At 42.8% G+C, this 22760-nt stretch overlaps 4 protein-coding genes and 1 long non-coding RNA gene across 6 annotated transcripts; all 5 read left to right on the top strand.

Annotated features, from left to right (window-relative positions):
• The first annotated feature begins 1571 nt into the window (after window positions 1-1571).
• On the top strand, window positions 1572-2926 carry LOC129599968 (uncharacterized). Its single transcript, XM_055498339.1, has 2 exons — window positions 1572-2577; window positions 2645-2926. The coding sequence occupies exons 1-2, from the start codon at window positions 1846-1848 to the stop codon at window positions 2924-2926; spliced, it is 1014 nt and encodes a 337-aa protein (XP_055354314.1). The 5' UTR covers window positions 1572-1845.
• LOC129599964 (uncharacterized) lies at window positions 2736-4091 on the top strand. Of its 2 annotated transcripts, XM_055498334.1 has the most exons (3): window positions 2736-3110; window positions 3210-3513; window positions 3593-4091. In XM_055498334.1, the coding sequence occupies exons 1-3, from the start codon at window positions 3022-3024 to the stop codon at window positions 3779-3781; spliced, it is 582 nt and encodes a 193-aa protein (XP_055354309.1). In that variant the 5' UTR covers window positions 2736-3021; the 3' UTR covers window positions 3782-4091. The 2 variants fall into 2 exon arrangements, with proteins under 2 accessions (XP_055354309.1, XP_055354308.1); XM_055498333.1 differs by having other exon boundaries at window positions 2736-3513.
• A 1198-nt stretch (window positions 4092-5289) lies between these two features.
• On the top strand, window positions 5290-7098 carry LOC129599956 (uncharacterized). Its single transcript, XR_008691988.1, has 4 exons — window positions 5290-5685; window positions 6093-6190; window positions 6259-6356; window positions 6616-7098. It is a non-coding gene; the product is annotated as an uncharacterized LOC129599956 (long non-coding RNA).
• Window positions 7099-8595: 1497 nt separating this feature from the next.
• On the top strand, window positions 8596-11157 carry LOC129599960 (uncharacterized). Its single transcript, XM_055498328.1, has 3 exons — window positions 8596-8736; window positions 8878-9207; window positions 9723-11157. Exons 1-3 carry the CDS (start codon window positions 8700-8702, stop codon window positions 10964-10966), a joined length of 1611 nt encoding a protein of 536 aa, XP_055354303.1. The 5' UTR covers window positions 8596-8699; the 3' UTR covers window positions 10967-11157.
• A 1589-nt stretch (window positions 11158-12746) lies between these two features.
• Window positions 12747-14130, top strand: LOC129599949 (uncharacterized). The gene is made up of 3 exons (XM_055498315.1): window positions 12747-13149; window positions 13406-13666; window positions 13760-14130. Exons 1-3 carry the CDS (start codon window positions 12926-12928, stop codon window positions 13911-13913), a joined length of 639 nt encoding a protein of 212 aa, XP_055354290.1. The 5' UTR covers window positions 12747-12925; the 3' UTR covers window positions 13914-14130.
• The last annotated feature ends 8630 nt before the right edge of the window (window positions 14131-22760 follow it).

Below are 22760 nucleotides of genomic sequence, written 5' to 3' on the forward strand. Positions count from 1 at the left end.
CCGGGAGCCGTTTCGCCGGCGAATCGCCGCAAGGCACTCTTGGCGAAAGACGTTGGGGTTTTAGGCAGTTTTTGTTAGGCTTATCAAAGCAGTCAACAAAACCGAAAAATACCCCAAGAAAATCTAAGAATAACCAGTTAAAACCTAAGAATGAAAATACTCATTACATTTCAAGTGGGAATACTATCTGCTGTAACTGGCCATGAACCGCACCTGGACAATTGGGAGTGTGACATTTGCGCCGCACTCAGTTTCGACGCGCGACTTTCGCCGCGAAGACATTCCAGCACCGGACATACGGACGCTGGGACACGTCGGTTTTTGGACACTCTGCTTTGAAGCTTTGAGACGATCTGTCTTTGCGACAGTTTGATACAACATGTCTCGTCCCGTACAATTGCCGCAAACGAATTCGACAGGCATAATTCCACATACATGGTTTTTTTAGTTTCCAGGAGGTTTCTTAGGTTTTAAGGTTATTCTTAGGTTTCTTGTTCTTCTTAGGTTTCTTAGATTTCTTAAATTTCTATGGGTTCTAAAGTCTAAGTCTTTTAGGTTTTTCTCTGGGTTTCTTAAGTTTATTTTCTGTTTTAATTTGAGCCTATTAAAAATTAGGTCTGGTAAAAGAAGTATCTCTCCGTCGAAACGGCCGCGCGTGAATATTTAAGTGAACATAACGCGGGAATTTGATTGCCATCCGGTGCACGCCTGAAAGTCAAACAACGGACGCTTTTGAGGTACATAGATTAACTTCGTTTTCTGTGAAAATCGGTATTGCATTAAATAAATAATTACCAGCACTATTACTGCAAACGCTTTGCAACTTAAGTACCCTGTATCGGACGACGATCGGCAACGTTAATAGAACAGGCTGCTTATCTTGAGCAACCTTTCGTTTCCTTGTGGACATGTACGTACTACGTAGTATTGTATGTTCGAGGTTACTTTATTTATGTGCGAATACAAAAACAATCTAACAACTACAAAAGAAACATTACATTGTAAATTTAACAAGCAGCGGAAACATGCGGCCGAATTACAGAGAACGTTTGATCTAAATTAGCCGAGGCTGGTGCCGTTCCCAGGATGGATGCCGCGTTTCCACGTTGGATTTCGATGCTGAACCTATTCCGTTGCACGCATCTCGCTTGTTTCCTGACGAATCATCTTACTCACTTCACCGATTAGCTGAGAGGCTCCCGGACCGAGTGGTCCCAATGCCTCAACGCCTACCGCACGGAATAGATAGTCCTGCGTGATGTTCTGGTACTTCCCGATTTTCTCCCGTTCGGCTTAGGCCACGCAATGGCACGCATGACGTAAGTACAGCATATGGTGTACTGAGATTTATTGGTATGGCAGCCATTTCAGTTGTGTTATGAAGTTCAAATTCAAAGTGTCCACCGTACTACTGTGATGGGCATGCGCCCATGTAGCAGCAGTTACGTATAGCCAATACGGCATGCGATTGTTGGAGGCGAATGTTAATCATTGTGATGTATCTGTACTTCCGATTACTGTACTAGTACTTACGAGAGATATCACTCAATATCAGCATTGAATGACAGGGTTCTCTGGCTTCTCTCCCCTCTCTGGATGTTGAGTGTTGACTAATAAAAATATTTATGGCTGTTCATTGTATATTATAGACAATGTGTATGGTATTGGTTGTTTGATCCCTAATCTACGGTTTTTTGGCATCGATGGAATGTATTCTATTTCTTAACTTTGCCATTACAGTACAGTACTGTACTGAACACTGCAGAGCGAAGACCAGCGGTGCCGTCAAAGTCCGTTTTTCATTTCTTCCTCCGTTAATTTTCATTGCGTTGCACTGTTTCAACCATGTACGGCGGCATCCACCAAGCTAACGGTGTTGATGTTGTGGACGCCGACGGCCTGATCCGTTACGGACGCGTGGTGGATCTAGCTGACAACGGATTCTTCGTGGATTTCCGATGTCCCACGGGAAGACGCCGATTTTTCCCTTTCGATAGCAATGTCTTCCTGACGAGGAGATCTCGTCATCTGGTTGGATTCGGTATGGGAGAAGTGTATGCTCAGCGCCGATCGATGATTCCTGTGGAGGTCTTGATGCGTGCGTCTCTTTCCAGCCCATGGAAGTGGTTTCCTGCGGAAATGATCAATTTGGCGCGTGGCAAATGGCACGACCGGTACGATGTCGCCGTCGTGAACTGGGGCAACAACTTGGCACGTACGGATGTCGTCCCATGTGCGCAAATCCGCCAGAGAGTTCCGCAGACTTGGTGGAATGGGGTTGACAATGCACAACATCGAGTAGCACTTCGCGATGAATATGGCGGCCCGGTTGTAGGGAGACGCGTTGGGAGGAACTCATTTATAATGCGCAGGATGACGTTAACCGGGAAACACTATTCGGTTTCGGTCGAAAAACTACAGAAGACGCTTCAGAACAGCACCAACTGTTTTGACGAGATGGCTGAACGGGAAACCGCATTCCTGGAGACCAGGGGTGGGTTTATGTGGTATCTTGACCGTCGCGGCAACGACTATATGTTAGAAGATCCCGAGAAACCGTTTTCCTGTGAACACGATGTAAGTATGAGCCATTTTTTCCTCTAAAACTTCTGTTTATATAAAAGTTTGATGATTTTTTTTGCAGCAAGACCTGGAAGCATTCCATCGTATGGTCGGTGAATATCTTCCCTCTAATGCGAACACGTATAAGGCTTCGTCCGCGGGGTCTGCCCTGCTGGACGACATCAAGGTGCTGTCGGTGGAATTGTGGCTGGAGGTGTTTTTCCATTTGAACACGCTGATGCAAAATAAACTGCGTGGGGTGTGCTCAACATGGGATTCCATCCTGCAATCCCCTCTGCTGACAGCTAACATTGTTACGGGATTTCCGAGCTGGGGCGATATGAACGACGGGACTATAATCTGACCGCTCCCATATTCAAATGTCTACGACCATCCACGCGCCGCATCACTGTAGTCGGTTACGCGGTAAACTTTGAACAGGTGAGTAGTTTTTACAAAATGGCGGACATGGTGCGGTACGTTCAGGAGACCACTCCCCAAGTTCGGTTTACGGCGCTGAATGTGGTGCGACATACATTCCGGCTCAGGTGGGTGGGCTGCAACCATAGGCTGGAATGGTACAAATGTCCTTTGCATCATCCGGAGACAGCTGTGAGCGCTGCAAACGGTTTTTTCCAATGCGACAGTTCCCTGGATGAATTTATTGCCACATGCCGCCATCTTCCGTGTGATGGGATCCAGGTGAGCCAGTGCCGCTTTACACTGTCCTTCGGCACGATGCTCGGTGAATGTGTTATCGACATTCCCCGAGCGCGCCTGGCAGTGAACGCTGATCTAACCAGCACGATGTGGGAAGCGTTGGAGGCGGGGTTGCTGAGACCGAGTGAGGAGGAGCTGCGTACCCTGTTGACGTCTTTGGACCGGACTGCTGATCCATACAATAACGAAGAACCTCAGTTTCGATGGAAATACCGGACGTTGGTTTGCAAGGTGACGGACAGAGTCCGCAATGTAATTCGCGCTGTTTGTGCATTTCGAAAAGCTTTGACATTTTGGCTGATTTTTCCAGGTTCTGTGTGCGACGCAGACAGCTGATCCGCGCTCGTCGGTGCATTATCGCGGCAAGAAATGGTGCGTCGATGGTCTGCAGGGATTGCAGATGGGGAAGTTGTCACGCATTGCGCTGCATTTCCTCATTCAGCTGGCGAAGAACATTGATCAGTTATGTGCATTCTATCCGTACCTTTACGAGGAGTAGAATTTATGCAGGTATTGGAGGGGTTATTGTAATGAACACCTCAAGAAACGTCTGAAGAATGGATTTCGAATGTAAATTTTGTTGTACTAATACTGATAGGGTGATCGAAAGCTCTGTTTCTACCGCTTGATTTCGGACTTACGATTACTTCTAAAGTGTTTCTCACCTAACGGTGCATGTTATAATGATGTCCCAAGTTAGGACAGATTATTGTTTGCTGGATCGCTTGTTGTTTTGCTCTGATACACCAATACTGAAACTTCTGTTGCCAGATGAGAGTCCGATGACACGAGCTGTGAGAAGTCAAGGACACCCGGCCTGGGTTTTAGCGGGATGATGATGCTCTTATTACAACTCTTCATAATTACGTATTACACAGACGTAACGGTCGTTGTTTGCTCACCATGATGAAGAATAATACACTAAAACTGACAATAAAGCGAAATACCATAAAGTATATCATTACAATCAGTTCTAACTTTTTTGGCGAATGACGCCATTGTGAGTGTGCCGGTAGATTATTGATTGTTCCGAAAGATCAGCTTTTGCTAGTCCTTCGGAATAATTAATAATCTTAGGAATAATCTCTTGATTAAGAACAGTAATAGCATCAACGCTAATTAGGTAAGCCAGCCGCAGCCAACAGCTCTGTTAACTGATTGTGTAATATCGGTGCATCTCGTTTTTCTGTTGTCGGCCACCATTTTACTCCCATTGTTATTGGAATTATAATAGTTGGATTGCTCCTATGTTTTGTATATTAAATGTAGGTTTCTTCGTTTACCAAACAAGATGTTATCTTCCAACCAAAGCATGAAATAGTGATTTAAGCCAGTACCTTAAAGAGGTGAATACGCAGTTCCAGTTACGATGATCTTCCAGCATCGTTCAATAATTAATACCATCGACCGTTTAAACTTTAATGCATGAAATTTGTTTCATTTCATCGTTAATGCGGCACCAGTGTCGGCACCAACGCATTGGGTTAATCAAAAGTTTTTTATCACAGCTGTGATGTGCAAAGGCAGTTTTGTAATATGCAGTTTAAAGAGAAGGCGTTGCACGTACGTACAGTACGTTACCGGGAAACGTGTGCCAGGGGGCCCTAATGCCGGTCCAGATTACTATTTCAAGCATGTTACAAATAGTACATATACAGAGTATAGTCAACGTTACGAATAGTACATACATACTCTACAAGTACTGCTAATGTTGTACATAGCCCAAACCGTAAATTTGCGGAATATCGGTTTTGGCTCATTGTCAGTTTAATCATATTACTGTGTAAGGATAGTAAAACGGTATACCTGCACCCTGTTGGTAAAGTGACGGTCTGTCGTTAAAAATGCTGTGCCAGTTGATGGACTCAACTTTAACCGGCAGTCCATAGTTTCATAATACGATAATTGTATTTCTCCTTGCGAGTTGCCACACTTTCCTTCTTATTAACAAGATCACAACGGTGTGATAATTAACTGAACTACAATGTCATAAATTCGAAACCGGTATCGAAGCCTGGAGCAGACAGAAAAAGCAGCTGCACGATTCAGTTTTACGGCAAATTGCGTTCAACAAGCCATACGTACACCCCGTTGAACGCAAATCGATCATAATTTTGCAGTGTGGTTGCAGTTTTCTCGACTGTTAGTAGTTATATATATATATTTTCGATTTGTACTAATAATGTGGCTTTCCGTGGTTTTACTGCTTATTTGCACAGTACAGGGCGCACCATCAGTACAAAACGATACACCCACGGATTTCAACTGTACGGCTTTAGAGGAGTTGTGTACTGAGCGTACTAGTTATTGGCTCACCGGAGATGATTTTGTTGACAATTTACCATGGCCCCTTACCGCCCACGACATCAGTCAATACAGTTCTTTAATACAAGAGTACTGCCGGTGAGTCTCCTCGTACAGGCATATTATGGTACAGTTCATCTACAGGATAAGAAGGGATGTCAGTAGCGCATTTCAATAATCCCTGTACTTGCTGCCTTCAGCCGGCTGGAGTATGACGTTGCGCAATACATATGGCTAAATCTGGTGTAAATAGGAACCATGTACATAAAGAACACCGTCCTGCTCCAGCTGCTGACTCCAGCCAGCGGCAGCAAGTACATGGATTATTAAATATTAATGCGCAACTGACATCCCCTCGTATGCACATTGTCACCATCATGCGCTTTTGGGTTTCGCTGTTTCTTTTCTCTTGAAAAGCTAATTTAATGATGGTAATTCTTATTACAATAGGCCGTAAGATTTGACTATGTATTTTTACATTTTATAACTGCAGCTGACTATTTCAGTAATGCGAAAGAATCGGGATCTTGTATGCTCGATATGACCTCGAAGTGTCGGCACATGTTATCGGACAACGATGTGATGCTCCAAACATTAAAGCAAGGTGAAACATATGCTGCTCTGGGAAAATTATGTGAATCGGTCGATGTGCTTCATTTTTTCGCTGTGCAGGATTGCGTACGCAGGATGAACATGTCAGACATAATCGATTTCGAGGCTGACGGAATCGCGAATCATTCAAGGGATGCCGAAAACTTACAACTTTGCACGTACGTAATGCTAAGTAGGCCCATCGTGAGACCTTGATTAAGTTTTCCAAAAGATACTCCTCGTGCAATCTTAACAGCGATGTTTTTGAGTGCAACATCAAACTGAACGTACAATTCTTAACAGAATGATTGAGGCCTCAATAACCTTGTTCAAAATTTGCGAGCGACGTATAATGCAGTCCGTACGAAAGTCAACAAACAGTATATTCTTTATTTCAACTTCAATGACCAAATAGGAATTTTATTCCCGTATTTGCAGAAACATGAAGAATGTTGCTGACAAACTGAAAGTGAACGGCGAAGACAGAAGCAACGTAACGGAAAAGTGTGGATTGGACGCTGCACCGTTGTTGAGCACGGGATTTGAGAAGTTTTACATCGCTTACGAATGCCCTCGACGTGTGCAAGGACAACAGTAAATTAGAGTAGATATTGTTAGAAAGATCGCTTATTGCATTCTGATGGACGCTACCCTTTCAGTTTCTGATTCGAATTCAGTTTTGGCCCCTATGTCCGGCCAGCGGAATCTGTCATTCTTTCCTAGTACAGTCGTATCTCATGACCTCACTTCTCGATTCCTAAATCCGTAATTGAGATTGTTTGGTGCTTTTCCTTTCATCATGTTTGTACTCAGTTGTTTCTTCTTTCGAAGAGCTAAATAAGCAGTTCGAGTTAAAGTGCTCTAATAGCTCCGTTTTGATAGCATCGACGGTTGGACCTGTTAAGTACATCTGCATCAGTTCACCGTTAATGCGGCACCAGAGTCATAACAAAAACACATAAAATCCCGGTGCTTTGGTTAATAATTGGTGGTGACTGATATCAGGCAACTCTGACTCTGTAGGGGAAACAGGAAGACAGAGTTAAAAGCCAATGCATTTTCTCATGCAACTGATAAAATAAAAACATTGTGGCTGCGTGCACGGGCAAACACGGGTGTTGGCTGCACGGATGACCTTTTGGTGTCCGCACGGGTGTCGGCTGCGGGTACGGAATTTCTGCACGGGCGTTAACTGCATGCACGGGTAATTTGTTTGTTTCAAATATTCTGTTTCGCGGATTTTAAACTAGGAAGTAGGAAGCGCTTCGCATTTTTTTAAAATTTAAAGTACATTTTTGTTACATAAATATTACGGAAACCTTAAGCAACTTGAAAAAAGTATTTTGAGATGGATGTTCAAGTACAATTAATGCTCTAAATGCCACGAACATAAATCAGTCTCTCCTGCCACTGGCAAGATTGAAAAATTCTGACCCGGAAACGTGAAAAAAGTCCATTACTCGTACACAAAAGTACTGAGTTCGTAAATATACACAGACTACCTTTAATTATTCACAAAATCGGTTTCAGAGGCTCTAGCATCAAGTTGCCTTGGAATATAATCGGCAACCAGGGTCGCAAACCGGAAATAAAATGTTCCATGCTCTGCGAGCTTTTGCTCAACTGCTCTAAATGCTGCGACATAGACACTGCAAAAGCGGTCATGTTCCGGGCTGAACCGTCAACTGAACGGAATGCTAATCGCCAGTGTAACCTTTCATTTTTAGTGTAATGGGCCTAATGGCTATGGTAATTCGAAACGTTCCAAGAAAGTTAGTATTAGTACCGAAAATGGAGACCTACTCAGTAGGGTGGGTCTCAGATTTCAGGCGAATCTACTTACAAATTACAATATAGCAGTTTCAGTTACTGCGAAATTTTAAAAGCGAGGACCGAAAGAGAGCAGAAAAATGTCTTCGCTAGTTAATTCAAAAATCGAGAAAATCTGTCACACGGACGATTTAACAAATCCGTAGGGTTGCACAGGGCCGTCGCGAGCTTTTCGGGAGGAGGACGCTATTGTTCTCCCCGAGGGCGAATTATGGCGCCAAATGCGCCAGTCCCGATTTTTGTAAATTTTGTATAGGAATTTTCACACTTTTTCCCGGGAGGCGCCCCCTCGCGTTGGCCCTGGGGTTGCATCAGTGGATGGACCGTGGACGTCCATTGTTATTCGCCTAGCGAGTCGACCGTCCATTGCAGCAGGGACGTCGCGAGAGAAAAGGGCACTTGACCCCACCCCCACCCTCCGAGCTCGCGACGGCCTTCTCTTGAAGTAATTCTGCAAATTTTGTTTTTCACTTTTTCATAATAATATTTTGACTTTTGTATGCCTGAGTGCTTACGTATGCGCTGAGTGCTTACGTTTATGAATGTTGATCAGATTCTATCTCCATGGTCTTACAATACTAACCGAAGGCGTGTGTGTACTGTGTATTTTTAGTCTTCATTTAACTTTTACTGATTAGTAATCACCAGTCGCTCTTAATACGTCAGTAATTCAGTTTTGAAAAGAAGTGCAAATGAACAGAGGCCATGTGTCCAATACAGCCATTAATGGTGAGACATTAACAGAAAGGACCTAGAAGTGCTCACGCCGTCACGCGACTGCATGACTATCGTACTTTTACGTTCCTTTCCAGCGAAAACTTGGAAGACAATGGGCCATGTCGTGAAGTTAATGTTCATTTGCTATTGTAGGCCAGAAACGGAAGCGAACCCGTTTGGAAACCCCGCCTGAAACATCAGTGACCATGGGTTTTATGGATAAGATCGCCGCAATGGAAGACCAGTTTGTGAATAGGCTGAAGAATGTTCAGAAGCAAGTCATGGAATCGAAGAAAAGCCAAGGACTCCTCATAACCTGTTGCGCCATGTATACCTTTGAGAAAGACATCAAAGATATCCAGAGCCTCCAGATGAATAATTACGGCTCGGGGAAATTGGAGCAGGTGCGGATGGTGGTCACGGGAGAGGAGATGCTGCCTGTGCCTGCGTGGATAGAAAGTAGAGTGGCTCTTCAAGCATACTGTAAGTAGCCTTATAGCAAGGAAGCAAAATGTATTCGGATATTAGCATACGAGTGTCTTAATCGGAAGACTACTAGTAGTTTGTTATTCAGTAGCACATTCATACGAAATCAGAAAGTTTATAATTAACATTATGCTGTGAAATCTTTATCAGTGGGACCGGGATTAGAGTCCTTGTCAGCAGTCCTTCGATTTATTTTATCACACTCCACCGCCGGTCGAAGCTCCGCCGTTGCATTTGTATCTGTTTATTCAAAGTTCCTACTACTCAGCGAAATGTGTAGTTTTTAAAAAATTTTTGCAGGTAGTATGATTGATAAAACGCTAGGTAGGCAACCTAAGCTTGCATAATAATGACATGCAACTACAGTGTAATGCTTTTTGTGAAGACATGCAAGCAGTTTTGTAGGTTCGGTTTTGAAACGGGCATCCATGTAAAAATGCAGAACAGTGAGTCGATGTAGCGCGAAATTTATGTTTACTGTAAAGTTTATCTAATTTTGTGTGGTTTTTCAGTTGAGCGGAAACTGGACTCTACCCGCCGGCATTCATCAGGTGCCGCTCGTAAGCATGGTTTCGAAGTTCCGTGGCGCGCCAGCGTACAGCTGCAGAGCATCCCACCGGGTTGTTTCGTGGAGTCTGTCCAGTTATCCTTCATCAATCCGGCCTCCAACGGCAGTCCCACCATCAAAATGGACCAGTCAGCCGAAGGTGCCAGTAATTTATATCTGATCAACGACACACTGATGAACATCCGCGGCCACACTTACTCCGAGTGCTGTCAAGAGCTGGGCATCTTTCGGCGGGGATACTGCTACATCACGTTGCGCGTGCCGCTGCGACTGCTCATCCGCGAACAACTCAAACAGTTACGAATCGCTTTGCCGCATAGTGAAGTGGGTGCGGCCCTGGATGATTTTGCCGCACTGAACGGCAACGACAATGTCGCCTTGAAGTTCGGGCGTTCCAACATGAAAGTGGATCGTCAGTTCCTGGTAAGCATTACCCCCGAGACCCGCATGATATTTGGTCCGAAGATGGCGGGGCATGTGAGCACGTACGAGATGGATGTCAGTAAGGAAGCGGTGGTGGCTCTGTTGAACGTGGTAAAGGCGGCGACCGATTATCTGCCGTTGGATTTTGACCGAACCACACCGTTGTTTCTGTATGAATTGATGGCATTGGCCAGCGACTGGAACATCCCGTCAAGGAAACTGCGAACGCAGCTAGCGCTCCTGGAGCGTTTCTGTGAGCCGGGTTTCAATTTGCACTCGATCCCTGTTGACAAGCTGATGCAGTTTATCCGACGCGATTACATTGCGAATGAAGCCCAGACTGGCGTGAAAATGGTATTACTGGGTTTCATGTTTGCGCTGCGGGATATGCTGCTGCCAGCAACGATGGTTGAGCAGTTTAAGAAGGATTTTGATCAGATTTCTATGGATCCAACGCTGGACGATGTGTTTGAGCCAGTTGGGTCGCTGGTCAGCGTGGTGACCGACGGCGTCGTTAAGGTGGAATGCGAGTACACCACAGTTCCCGTTATTCTTCAGGACGGTAATCAGCTTGAATTGAGAGTCCTGGAATCGGCTAACATTGAGCAAGTTAAAGCCGTACTTGGACGTCGCCTTGAGGTCCCCATTCACCAACAGATAATTGTATTTGATGGTCGGCGTTTGGCAAGCGACACACTGGTTTCGGATATTGACTTCAAGGATGGGGACATGCTGGAGATGTACTTCGCGCAGACTGGTTGTTAGGAACTTAGGAAACACGTTCGCATGAACATTCCCTCAGGTTACTTTACCTGTTTACCATGATTGTGTTAAAGGTGTTGGTTTTCAAATTATTATGTTAATTCTGTCGGCAGGTGGTTTTATAAATGAACAATTAATAATGTCTTGCGTGAATATATTCGAAAATGCTGGCACCGTATAATTAAATAAGTGACCTGTCTGCATTACATTAACAAAGCGGGATGATATATTGGTTGTAATATGGATATTTCTAGGGCTTGTATTGTATTGATGAAATGCATGTAGGGAAAATATGTACTAGATAACTTAAGATCGAATTGAAAGACAGTAAGGTTGTTGAGTTTAGTATACATTTTGTTCTGTAGTCTGTGGTGAATCGTTGTTAATGATTCCGCTTCCATGATTCGGTACGTGACTACGTTCGGATGGCTCCGCCTGAACAGATCTCCACATTCGGTGAAATCAATTGATTTACTGCAATACAAATGCCCAAAATGCCGCGAACTAGCTTAACACTGTCTTAGAAAGGAGCTTGACTGCGCTTCTCCAGTTTTTTTCCCACAAACTAAGATAAAAGGGTCCTTCCTCCTGAGTTTTGCAGCTTAAGGTCAAGTAAGCTTTTTGTTGGAGATTCGTTCTATGGCTTCGTTAACTTACGTAGCTATGCCAGACTATTAGATCAAGTTATGTCGGTCGAACAGGCGGGTAGGATGCATACTCGTAAAGTCGTGTTTACGAATCGCTGTATTTATTTATTATCCAAGTCTTCCGTTTCACTGGATCTCAGTAGGAGTTGTCGGTCAACTTCCACGCGAGAACAAGGGAGCTGTGAAATACCACAACCAGAAAAAAAGGCGGTTTATGAGGTTTTTGTATGTAGCCCGCTTTCCGTTGGGATGTCCAAGCGTTGGCTCCGCTGTTTTATTTTACGCATTATATGCTTGGGATTCGAAGCGTACCCTAGACTGTGAGTGATCGTTTTCTTGAAAGTCCAAATTTTGCTGCTGATAATGCATACTTTTTACGGGATATCGTTATTTTAATCTTGTGTCATATGGCTTGTAGCTATTGTAAGTGTTTTATGGCTTGTAGCTATTGTAAGTGTTTTAAACCGACTTTGACATTTTTTCAATATGTACTACACACTCGCTTATTTGCAGCAGCTTTCTTAGCTTTATTTAATACAGCAAATGTGTGCACTTTTATCCCAGAGGCCAGCCTGTACATGGGCATGTACATATGTATATATACTCGTGATATGTGGATGTTGACTAACACATCCTGCAACTTAGGTTGTCAGTTACAAACACGTGCGCAAATCGCATCAGTTTTACACCAATCGTAAACTATTGTTAATTTATAAGAAATATCACTGAATGCCTCTTACATTTGGAGAAACAAAAAGAATACGTCTGACAATATGAAATTTTAAAAAGTCGAAAATAGCTTAAAAAGAGGACATGCGGACCAATTGTGAATTTTAGTCTTGCGCGGTTCTGACTACAGTGTAAGGATAGTGGACTTGTTCGCTTAAACCATAAGCATTATCTGTTTAACGAATCTTGTTTTATGTTCAGGTTAATCACTTTTCCCGTATAGAAATAAGTAATTTAAAGATGGTGCACCTGATAGGCGCTCAGCAATCACGTGCTTCGTTCTCTTGATGAACTAAACTTTACCTGGTAGCCGATCGTTTCGCAATACGGCAGCTATTTTTCTCTTTATCGACTTCCTCACCATGAGATCCCCTTCGTCTGATAATAACTGAACTACATAAATGAGACGCCGGTAGCGGTGGGTAGGTACAGTAGCAGTTGAAACTTGTTTCAACAAAACTCCGTTAAACTAGCTGTACACCGTTCAACGCAAAACATTCAGAATTTAGCAGTGCTGTTGTAGTGTGTCTCGGCCTTTTTTATTTTAGCTGTAAAGATAATGAGATAAGTCATCTACGGTATAATAATGAAGTGGCTTTCTGTTATTTTATTGGTTGTTTGCACAGTGCAGTGCGCACCATCCGGGCAAGAGAATTCATCCAGAGACGTGGACTGTGCGGCACTAGAGGAGTCGTGTACAGAGTACTGGAATTATTGGCTCATCGGCGACGATTTCATTCAAAACCTACCTTGGCCCCTAACCGCCCAAGATATCAGTCGGTACACTCCCTTAACGCAAGAGTACTGCCGGTAAGCGATATCAAACAGCTAAAAAAGTTAAACATTATTATACACGTTCCGATATCATGCCTGTTATTACATTTATTGTTACTATAACACATTTAGGACAATTATGACATCTTATTTTTCGCTGATCCTGTTCTTTCGAAACAACACTTTATTACGATATTAATTTTTATCTTCTACAAAACCAAGTCGCGAGTTTACACCGTACTGTTAAGTAAATATTTATTAATGTTTTGTAACAGTAATTTGACAATTTCAGAAATGCCAAAGGAGCGGGATCTTGTGTTCGCGATATGATTTCTAATTGTCAGCACATATCAACTGCCACCACCTTTCGCGACAAATCGGCTCAAGGCGAATCATATACCGCTCTGGGGAATTTATGCGAATCGGTAGACGCCCTACAGTTTTTCGCTGTGCAGGAATGCGTACGAAGAAAAAGCATGGCAGATGTCATCGAATTCGAGCCCCAGGGAACCGAGAATCAGTCACGGGATGCCTTTTATTCACAACTTTGCACGTACGTGATCAACATAAATTATAGTCACCTTATTTCAATGAGTAAATAAGAACTCCTTCTCATACATACAATCTCGTTGTCTCGTGTTTGTAGAAACATGAAGAATATTGCCGACAAACTGAAAGTGAACGGTTTCGAAAGAGACAACATTGCGGAAAAGTGTGGGCTGGACGCTGCACCGGTGTTAAGTACGGGATTTGAAAAGTTTTATATCGCGTACGATTGTCCTCGGCGTATGCAAGGGTAATGATGATAAAGTATAAAAAGTGCTGTTACGTTATGATATTATTGGTCCGTCTCTGAGGCTCTCTGCTAGCCAGCATAAGCGAGTACATTTCTTTTGTCCATCTACATAGACTTTACTCGTGAGCCCGACCATTAGAATATACACTGTATCATTCTTTCTATGAACGGCCGAGCAAAGTTAGTGTTGCAATAAAGATAAAAAACTACTTGATATGGAACCTGATTTCGCGACCCTGCTTCTCGCTTCGTAATCTGATCATTCTGGCCTGTATAAGACCTTGTGTCTTTTGTTATTTCTTGTTCCAGTTAAATCCAGCCTATATGCACCGGGCCATTTCGTCCCTTGCGGAGAGCTGATTAAGCAGCTCGATTTGAGGGGTTCTTGTGAAGACTACAGAGGTAGTAATATCATTATGTGGGCGAAAGACATAACAGAGCACAAAATTTAATGCTCTGACGAGGTCGTACAATATGAATAATCGCGACATCGATCATGTCAAAAAAGAAATCAACAACAAAACAACAACTTATTAACAGCCGCCATATTATCAAAAAAGCCGGTATACATAAACCTTGATCGAGATGCAGAGCAGTTTTAATTTTTGCGACCAACCGCATCCAGCGGAGCATTTGAATGCTACCGACATAGCGACCTAATCTTTGGGTGAAACTAGGACGGGATTGCAATGGGATTGGGGTTTGCGCATTTCATACCGTCAACGTGAAAAGGTAATTGACCGCACCATTGAAAAAGGTTCGCGCCAGTCGGAATCTCGGCAAAGCAGCGAAGCATTCTTTACATAAAGCAGGAAAACGTTCTTCACGACCGTATGCGCACACCCTACACTTAGAGTCATCAAAACGTAAAACAGCGCGTAGAACAGCACAAAGGCAACACTTAACGTTCCGTAAAAAGTAAACAGGTACTCTGTATAACAGTGCCATAAACTGCGCTCATAAACTTCGGCTTTTCACAGCCCGCCATTACCGATCGGGACGATTTACGGCACAATCAGCTTATACTTCCGGCAATTTCGATATGTAGTTGCTAACTTGCTATAATAATAATCAAATATTTAATGTTAATTGCCTAGCCTGGTGGTAATACGTCTGGCTTTAGATTGTATGTCCTGGATTCGGTTCCTAGGTGGGTAACTTTTATCTCATAAAATCAAACCAAAAAATGTATATAATTTTCAAAATTAAACAAAAAAATTTTCCAATAGCCTAAACACCTAAAGGTTTTCACCTTAGGGTTAAAGTCTCCTTTACTGGAGTTTGGCTACTGTAGTTGCTATAATAATAATCAAATATTTAATGTTAATTGCCTAGCCTGGTGGTAGCACGTCTGGCTTTAGATTGTATGTCCTGGATTCGATTCCTAGGTGGGTAACTTTTATCTCATAAAATCAAACCAAAAAAAGTATATAATTTTCAAAATTAAACAAAAAAATTTTCCAATAGCCTAAACACCTAAAGGTTATCAACTTAGGGTTAAAGTCTCATTTACTGGAGTTTGGCTACTGTAGTTGCTATAATAACAATCAAATATTTAATGTTAATTGCCTAGCCTGGTGGTAGTACGTCTGGCTTTAGATTGTATGTCCTGGATTCGATTCCTAGGTGGGTAACTTTTATCTCATAAAATCAAACCAAAAAATGTATATAATTTAAATATATAACTGTCTATCTGTCTGATTTTTAATCAGCATTCAGTCTTGGCCGGTGAGCTAAATCAATACCATCTACTAGTATCTATCTTTTTTATTAGTTAAATCGAATGTAGTGTCACGTACTGTTTACTGAATTATTAAGCAGTGAAATAAATCCTAAAAATGCATTAAATTTTTTGCGGAACAGTCATAGCTAGAACCCTGCTTCCCTGTTTGTGCAGCCGTGATTTGACCAACACCAGTTCAACTAGCGTAGTTCAACTTTGTGGTGTGCGTGGGTCGAGTATTTTGCTGTCTCCATAGGAAAAGCATTGTTGCTTAGGCAGGATAAGGTCTCGAATTTTTTGAATGAAAAGGTCTCAGCTGTTTCAGTTATCAATGAAATTTTGGTCCATCTCTTTTAGAACGCTGAAAGCCATCATTTTACATATACGCGTACATGCTTTGATAAGCGATCGAAATAGTGGCGAGCGCTAATACCCTACTTGACAGCTAAAAATTAATATCAAAAGCATCAATGTTGACATCTGTATTTTGGGTATTTAGGAAGTTAATGTTTAGTGCAAATGTAAGCCCCCAGCCTCGTTGTTGAATAATTTGAACCGTTACTAGTACTTATATTTATTAAATCAGGATGGCATTTTTCAGCTGACGAATGCAGTTAGTATTCATACTACTCAAGCCCCATCTCATTCGAGTGTAAGTCATCATCAGAAATTTTCCCCCCATGCCATTTTTCAACTAAAAACCAACATTTCCAAAACCAACATTTCAGTATGTTATAATTTTTCTACATAATTAAGAGGAGCTTTTTCATGGCTCAGTTGCAATCAACCGGCAGCCGCTGCACCATTAACGGTGCACGTGTGCTATATACTGTACACACAACACCTGGACGACAGGGCATGGGAGGTCTCCTCGGCGGCCACGGTGACCTCGGCGATCACTTCGATGGTAACGAGCGTGTTGGTGGTGGCAGCCTTCTGTGCTGACTTCTGGGCTTAATGGCATCGAAAGAGAAGCCATAACGGGAGGGTGTGGGTTGGACGGAGCACAGGTGTTAAGTAATGGCTCTACGGATAAATCAGCCTTCTAGAAGGAGACCGGCGTTTCTCTTGACTGCATTAACCTAAGTTAACAATAAATCGCTAACTTCTATTATCGATTTTAGAAACCACGGGGTAATTTTGATTGCTTACGTCTCTAATGCAGCAATGCCGGTGAATGGAGGCAAACGAAAATGTCAATGTTATTAAAATGATGCCCAAAATTATGATAGTTTGCCGAGATACTACGTACATTGTACAGTACAGCTCTGACCAGTGTGTATTCACTTTTCACTGGCTAGAGTATGATTGTAAGTAGGAAGCAGAGTAAGTACGAAGTCGCTGCTCTACCTAGGCAAAAGAAATTAACCTGCAAAATTATTCTGTTGTTCAGCGCTTGTAGCCGGCAGGAAGGTGGACGGGTGGATGTTGGATGTTCAATGAAATCGTATCCACCTTTTTACCAAAGGGCCGCAGGTTGAAGGACGAATCTCCACCTTTTTTGTAAAGGTTATCCACCTGCCGAAGGTCGGCCGGAAATTGGTGGATGCTCCGGAAATTGGTGGATCTCTTGAAAGAGAATGCTGCGTGCAAAATATAAAAGCACGAAATTATTTCAACTGACGATTTTCTTCGGTATGAAGCAGTTTTACTTTCCCCTTCCACTTTTTGGATATCCAGTTCAAAATAAGCAACCGAATAATGAATTTTCCATAATGATTATCAATAACTTCGCCACGACCAGAATTTTATCGGCACAATCGGGTTATCCTTTCCTAACGGCGACCCAGTGCCGGACAAAATCACAGAACTTACAAAAGCAAAGATTTTCCGCTCGAAGTTATCAAGACGATTTTGCAGCTTATTAAAATTCGGAAATCTCAAATCTAATAAACCGTTACCCAAAATTCCAAGAACTATACGAGCCAAATTCTGGGGAAAACTACATGTCATCCAGTGGAAGAACGGTGGAATGATTTTCCATGTCCTGGTTACATAGCGATCGAGAGTCGAGACTGTCTGATGTCGGCGATGCATTAGAAACTTATAATAAATTAGAAATTATTGAAACTTGATTGTCGAAAGTGATTTCTTGATTTTTCGATCCACTTTTTAAGGATTGCATTGGACATATAAAAACAGAATCTGCTCCACACAGATAAAAATCGCCGGTTAAAATAAATGTTTTTAATCGAAGTTTTAGTTTTAGTTGCCCACAGTGCAGTTAATTACTGTAATTACTGTAGTGTACTGTAGGCGCGCGACGAGATTGCAATGATTGCGACGAGCGTGTGCGATGATTTCCGTATACCAGACTCTGTGGTGCAATCTGGTCGCGCGGCTACATTGAGTGCTGGTACGGAGATGCGTGCAGACCAAGGGACTAAAACGTACATTTATGGTAACTGTTATTAATTCTGTAAGTAAAAACTCGTCCACCAACCTGCCGATTTTCGGCGGAAAGGTGGATGGATTACCTTTAAGAAAATGTAGATGTCCCCCCGCAGATTGGTGGATGCCGGATGGCTCATCCACCATTCTGCCGACCTTCGGCAGAAAGGTGGATGCGATTTCACTGAACATACACCAACCACCTTCCTGTCGGCTACAAGCGCTTCAGTACAAGAAAAATGTTTGGAGACGGAAGGTAATTTACCGTAATTACAAGATGTTTCGTTTATCTCAGACTGCGAATATGACATAGTGAAAATTTAATGTCGTTACGAGAATCGCCGAAAAAATTGTAATTATTATTATGTTTTTTACAAATCCGTTTATTACACCCATATGTTTGTGACGCCCATGGAAAGAAAGGTTGGTATACCATAGGAATCCTATGATAGGATGATAATCTTACACGTACATTTTAATGGTCTGCCTGATCCTAGGGACAAATTAGATGGATAGCTTCCCTCAGAGCGTCTGGTCAACGCAGAATATGGTAAGCGAGTATGGTCGTAGAACTGCTCCGTACTCTTCGAGCTTTGTTAGCTTTGTTAGTTAGCACACTATGAACGCAACCTCGTTCGTGGTGCGCAGTCGATTGAGCAGGCTGCGATCATCCCGTTTCAACCTTTTGTTTCCTTGTGGACAAGAAAATACTTAACGCTAGCATTTGGGTCTATACAACCAAATAAGTTTGATACCTAACGGAAGCTTCGTTATGATGTACAATAATGTACGGAGCGATGTAAGGTTATGCATGTGTAATGTAAAGTAATGTACAGAGTGTGCATTATATCTTTAGGCCGTCCATGTTTTGCTATGGTCGGCGACGTTCACCGGTGTCGTACATGTGTATGTAGCATACATGGCGATCCAACGCAATCATTGGAAAACGGCTCCACACCGTCGACCACCTTGGAAACAGACTGGGATTACGAACTCATGTTTCTGTACATCTTCGCCATCGTCATATTTCAGCTGAAATATGTTGCTCGTTGCTATTTGCATGCATGGGACCGGTGACTACGACGCTCCAAACGGAACGCCAAAGCCGTAACCGTTTCTTATGTTTAACATGACCATAGCAAAACCGTTTCTACCGTAACAGTAAAAACTGGCGAATACAGTACAGAACGCAAAAGTACAGTAGTTACGAGTGCACAGTGTATCAGATTACGACGGCAACATTTGGAATGGCGTTCGGAGTCTTTGCGCTTTCCGTAGCGGCGGCTGGCAGCTGAGCCCTGTCGCTAGATGTCCCGACTTCGTTATTATTCGTTCTGCTGCAGAATCGACGAACATAATTCCGTACACCGCCAATGGTAAGACAGAAAAAAAGCGGATCCAAAATAGATTCCACGTTATACAGATTGGACGCGGCTTGGTAAAAGGTTGGGCTCAACTTAACAGTGGGAAAATTACTGGCAATAGTATAAAAGCACATAATCGGCATCCAAGACACCATGGTACTGAATGTATACAGCGTCAGCAGTATGAACGGACGGTGGATAGCTTCCTGTCTCCCGTCGGGCCGACGTCGTTCTGGATTATTAACCCTTCTCATCCGTCGTCGGGACAGCATTTTCCACAGTAGAGGTGGATAGACGACAGTAACGCCCACACAAGGTACGTCGTATATCAAAATAGATGTAAAATAATTCAGAACAAACTGGCGGTCGGTATTGAGCCGACATCCTTTTTCCAGTGGTAAACGGTAGTACAGGTGATCGCGTATCAGTTGCGGCAGCATGAAAATATGCACATAAAACACCACAGCGCCGCACAAGATGCCAGCAGTAGTGCGATTATGGCGGGCACGGTAAGAGATGGGCCCGAACAATGCCCAGGTGCGATTCAGTGTGATCACCCAGTGAAGGTTGTAAACCAAAGGGGCTAGCATGTATAAAGAATAAAGGCGCACGGTGCACAGGGAATTACCCAGCCACAATGTTCCGTAAATATCCGCAAGGGCGAGTAGCGTACGATCCGTACTCACAAACACTACATTACTGCACATCAAGGCCACAATGTACATGTTGAACGGTGTTCGCAATGATGCTTTGGTCAGCGTCAAGAGCAGCGCTACGATGTTGCACATGACGGCCAGGATCCCGGTGCTAGTGAGACTGTTTAATAACGCATGCCCAAGCGATGCGTTGGACGGCGGTGGAACATGCTGTGTGGTATTCATGTGGGGCATCGAGAAGCCCGACAGATTCTGAGCTGTTGTTACGTTGGAATCCATTTACGGCGGCTCAAGTGTTTACCTTGAGCGGTTAATGAACAATGTGGGTCGTTTGTAGCTTAAATACAGGGATGGTACTTAACTGGTAAGTGAGACTGGAAATTAAAGCAAAAAAAGTCAGTGCGGTAACTTATTCGTAAACTTCATTGCTTCTACTCACCGCAGCGAGGCGCTACAAAATTTAATAAGCCTTCACCGATAATCTAAACTTTTGTTTGTCGCCTCGAGAGCACGATGTAACAATTTTCCAGCTCCACAATCTTGAGTTTCTCGGGCAAACAATTGTTGTTTCCGACGACTACGCAGACGACACTGCAGCGACTACGCCGCGCTCTTATTATAAAAACTAAAAGTTAGTAAGTCGCTTGTTACGACTTGCGCGTAAATTATGTTTGTAAATTGTAGGACATAGATATTCCAAGAAAGATAGAATAATAGTAGAAAAGCAAGCCCGCTCGGTACGAATCCTAATATGATAACGTTTATCGGCGTTGCCTGGCTGAATATTGGGTCTATCGGCTGGTTATTATTGCTGCAGTGTCACGAGGGGGTTGGTATGTACAAATTTACGTATACATGCCACAAAAATTAATCCGGTTTGACGATGCAAACATGAGATCCAACGTTAACCAGTGCTGCTCACACAACGTAACCGTAAAATTCGCTTCTTTTGGTAGTGTATCCTGCCGTAATTAATTGTGTGTTGATATGAGCATAACTGTTCAGATTACCACAATTTTCTCCCCGCGTTACACAATCTGGCTCTTGGATCACTTCAAGCAACGCATAACACATCCCAATTAGCAGCAAGTTTGGGTGGTGAAAGATTGACACTGATGGGTTTCGCTTGAATAGTTAAGAATTGCAAAATTATGAAATATTGTTTATAAAGCTGCTGCGGTACAGTGCTGGCTGATGGTGAAGCTTGGCCGGTGTCGCATTTTGCCATTGTCACCTTGTCCGATTCATTTCCCAGCCTCTTTCTCGTTGGTCTCTCTCTTCTCCATGAGCGAGCGAACTTCGTGACTGACTGGCCCATAAAGTCTCGCTTTGCTAAACATAGAGGGGAAACATAGAGTCTCACTTTGGTCAATTAATAGATAAGGAGGTCAGCGCAACACTCTGAGTTAAAATTTCTTAGCTTTGACTGGTTATAGTTTATTTCGCAAAATATTAATATCAACGTTGCCATTGGTTTCTTTACTGATCCAACAACAAAGTTTATTCACATGTCTGTACATCAGGAACAACCGCCAAACTCTGCTCTGATATGTCAAAGCAAACTTTTCACAATGCATATTTAATGTGTTATCGGTTAATATTTTAATATGTACAATGTACATGTTTCCAAAAAAATGTTTCAAAATTTCAAGGTCGCACTGACGCACGGGTTCAATCGACTGCGGCATCATGGCGGTACGAGTCTGGTAGGAAGAATTCAAAAACAAAAATCATATGAGGCAGTTCTGAACTACGGCCGGTCTAATGGTACGTGGTGTCAGTTTCTTTTGAAATGCTCTGGTTAGTGAGATCTCAAAACTATGGGGAGGTCGCACGCGGTATATGTAGATCCTATTCTTAATACTTACTGTACTCGTTACATGTTGCATCGTATACATCCAAGAAGCGTATGCTTTTGCGCATCGCAAAACACGTTTTTATTTTCATATGGTTTCTTATCATTTTACTGTCAAGAATTTTTGGAGATTCTTTTGTGTGAGTAGCATCCGGTTGGTAAGGTATGCCGAATGACCAAAACGTTTAAACAGTTTTTTTAGCACCAAATGCCAAACACAGCCACATGGACTGTGCTTGTTTTACACGAAGTGTGGCCCCTGAGCCCGTAGATTCCCTTTAGTCAACATCATCCACGTAGCTACATGGTTACGACACGAGTGTGACTGCTGTAGAGACTGACAATAAGTGGAGAGCCTGTTACGGCGACTTCGACCTTTCAAGAAAGCCGTGTTATCAAAAGTCGCGCTGCCATCGCATGGCGCTTAGTTGATATACTAAATTGTGATTGTGATCCATGCCGCCTTTAGTGAATTTTGTTTGATTAAGCTTAATTGTAACAGATTTCGCAATTCATATTTGCCAACTTAACGATTTTTAAAAGCATTTAGAGCTGATTCGTATAGACCAAAAAGCACTGAGGATTATCAGCCTACGACTATAAATAAATGCTTGAAATTATTGTAATTACTGACCGCATTGGCTTCTTGTAAAACTGCGGATCTGTCCACCACATATTTTCGGCTTTCTAATAAATACTTCACTTCGTTCTTTAAACATGACTTTTTATCAAATTTTGCATGCAGCAAGCGCTCACGCAGAATTCGCACAATCCATTACAAAGTACAGTAACGGTTGCACAAAAGAAAGTAGGCATTCACCAACCCTAAAATGTTACGGTAATATCAATGAAATATGTACGA

The sequence above is a fragment of the Paramacrobiotus metropolitanus genome, unplaced genomic scaffold (genome assembly GCF_019649055.1).
Source record: "Paramacrobiotus metropolitanus isolate TYO unplaced genomic scaffold, Prichtersi_v1.0 Parri_scaffold0000158, whole genome shotgun sequence".
NCBI classification, from domain to species: domain Eukaryota; kingdom Metazoa; phylum Tardigrada; class Eutardigrada; order Parachela; family Macrobiotidae; genus Paramacrobiotus; species Paramacrobiotus metropolitanus.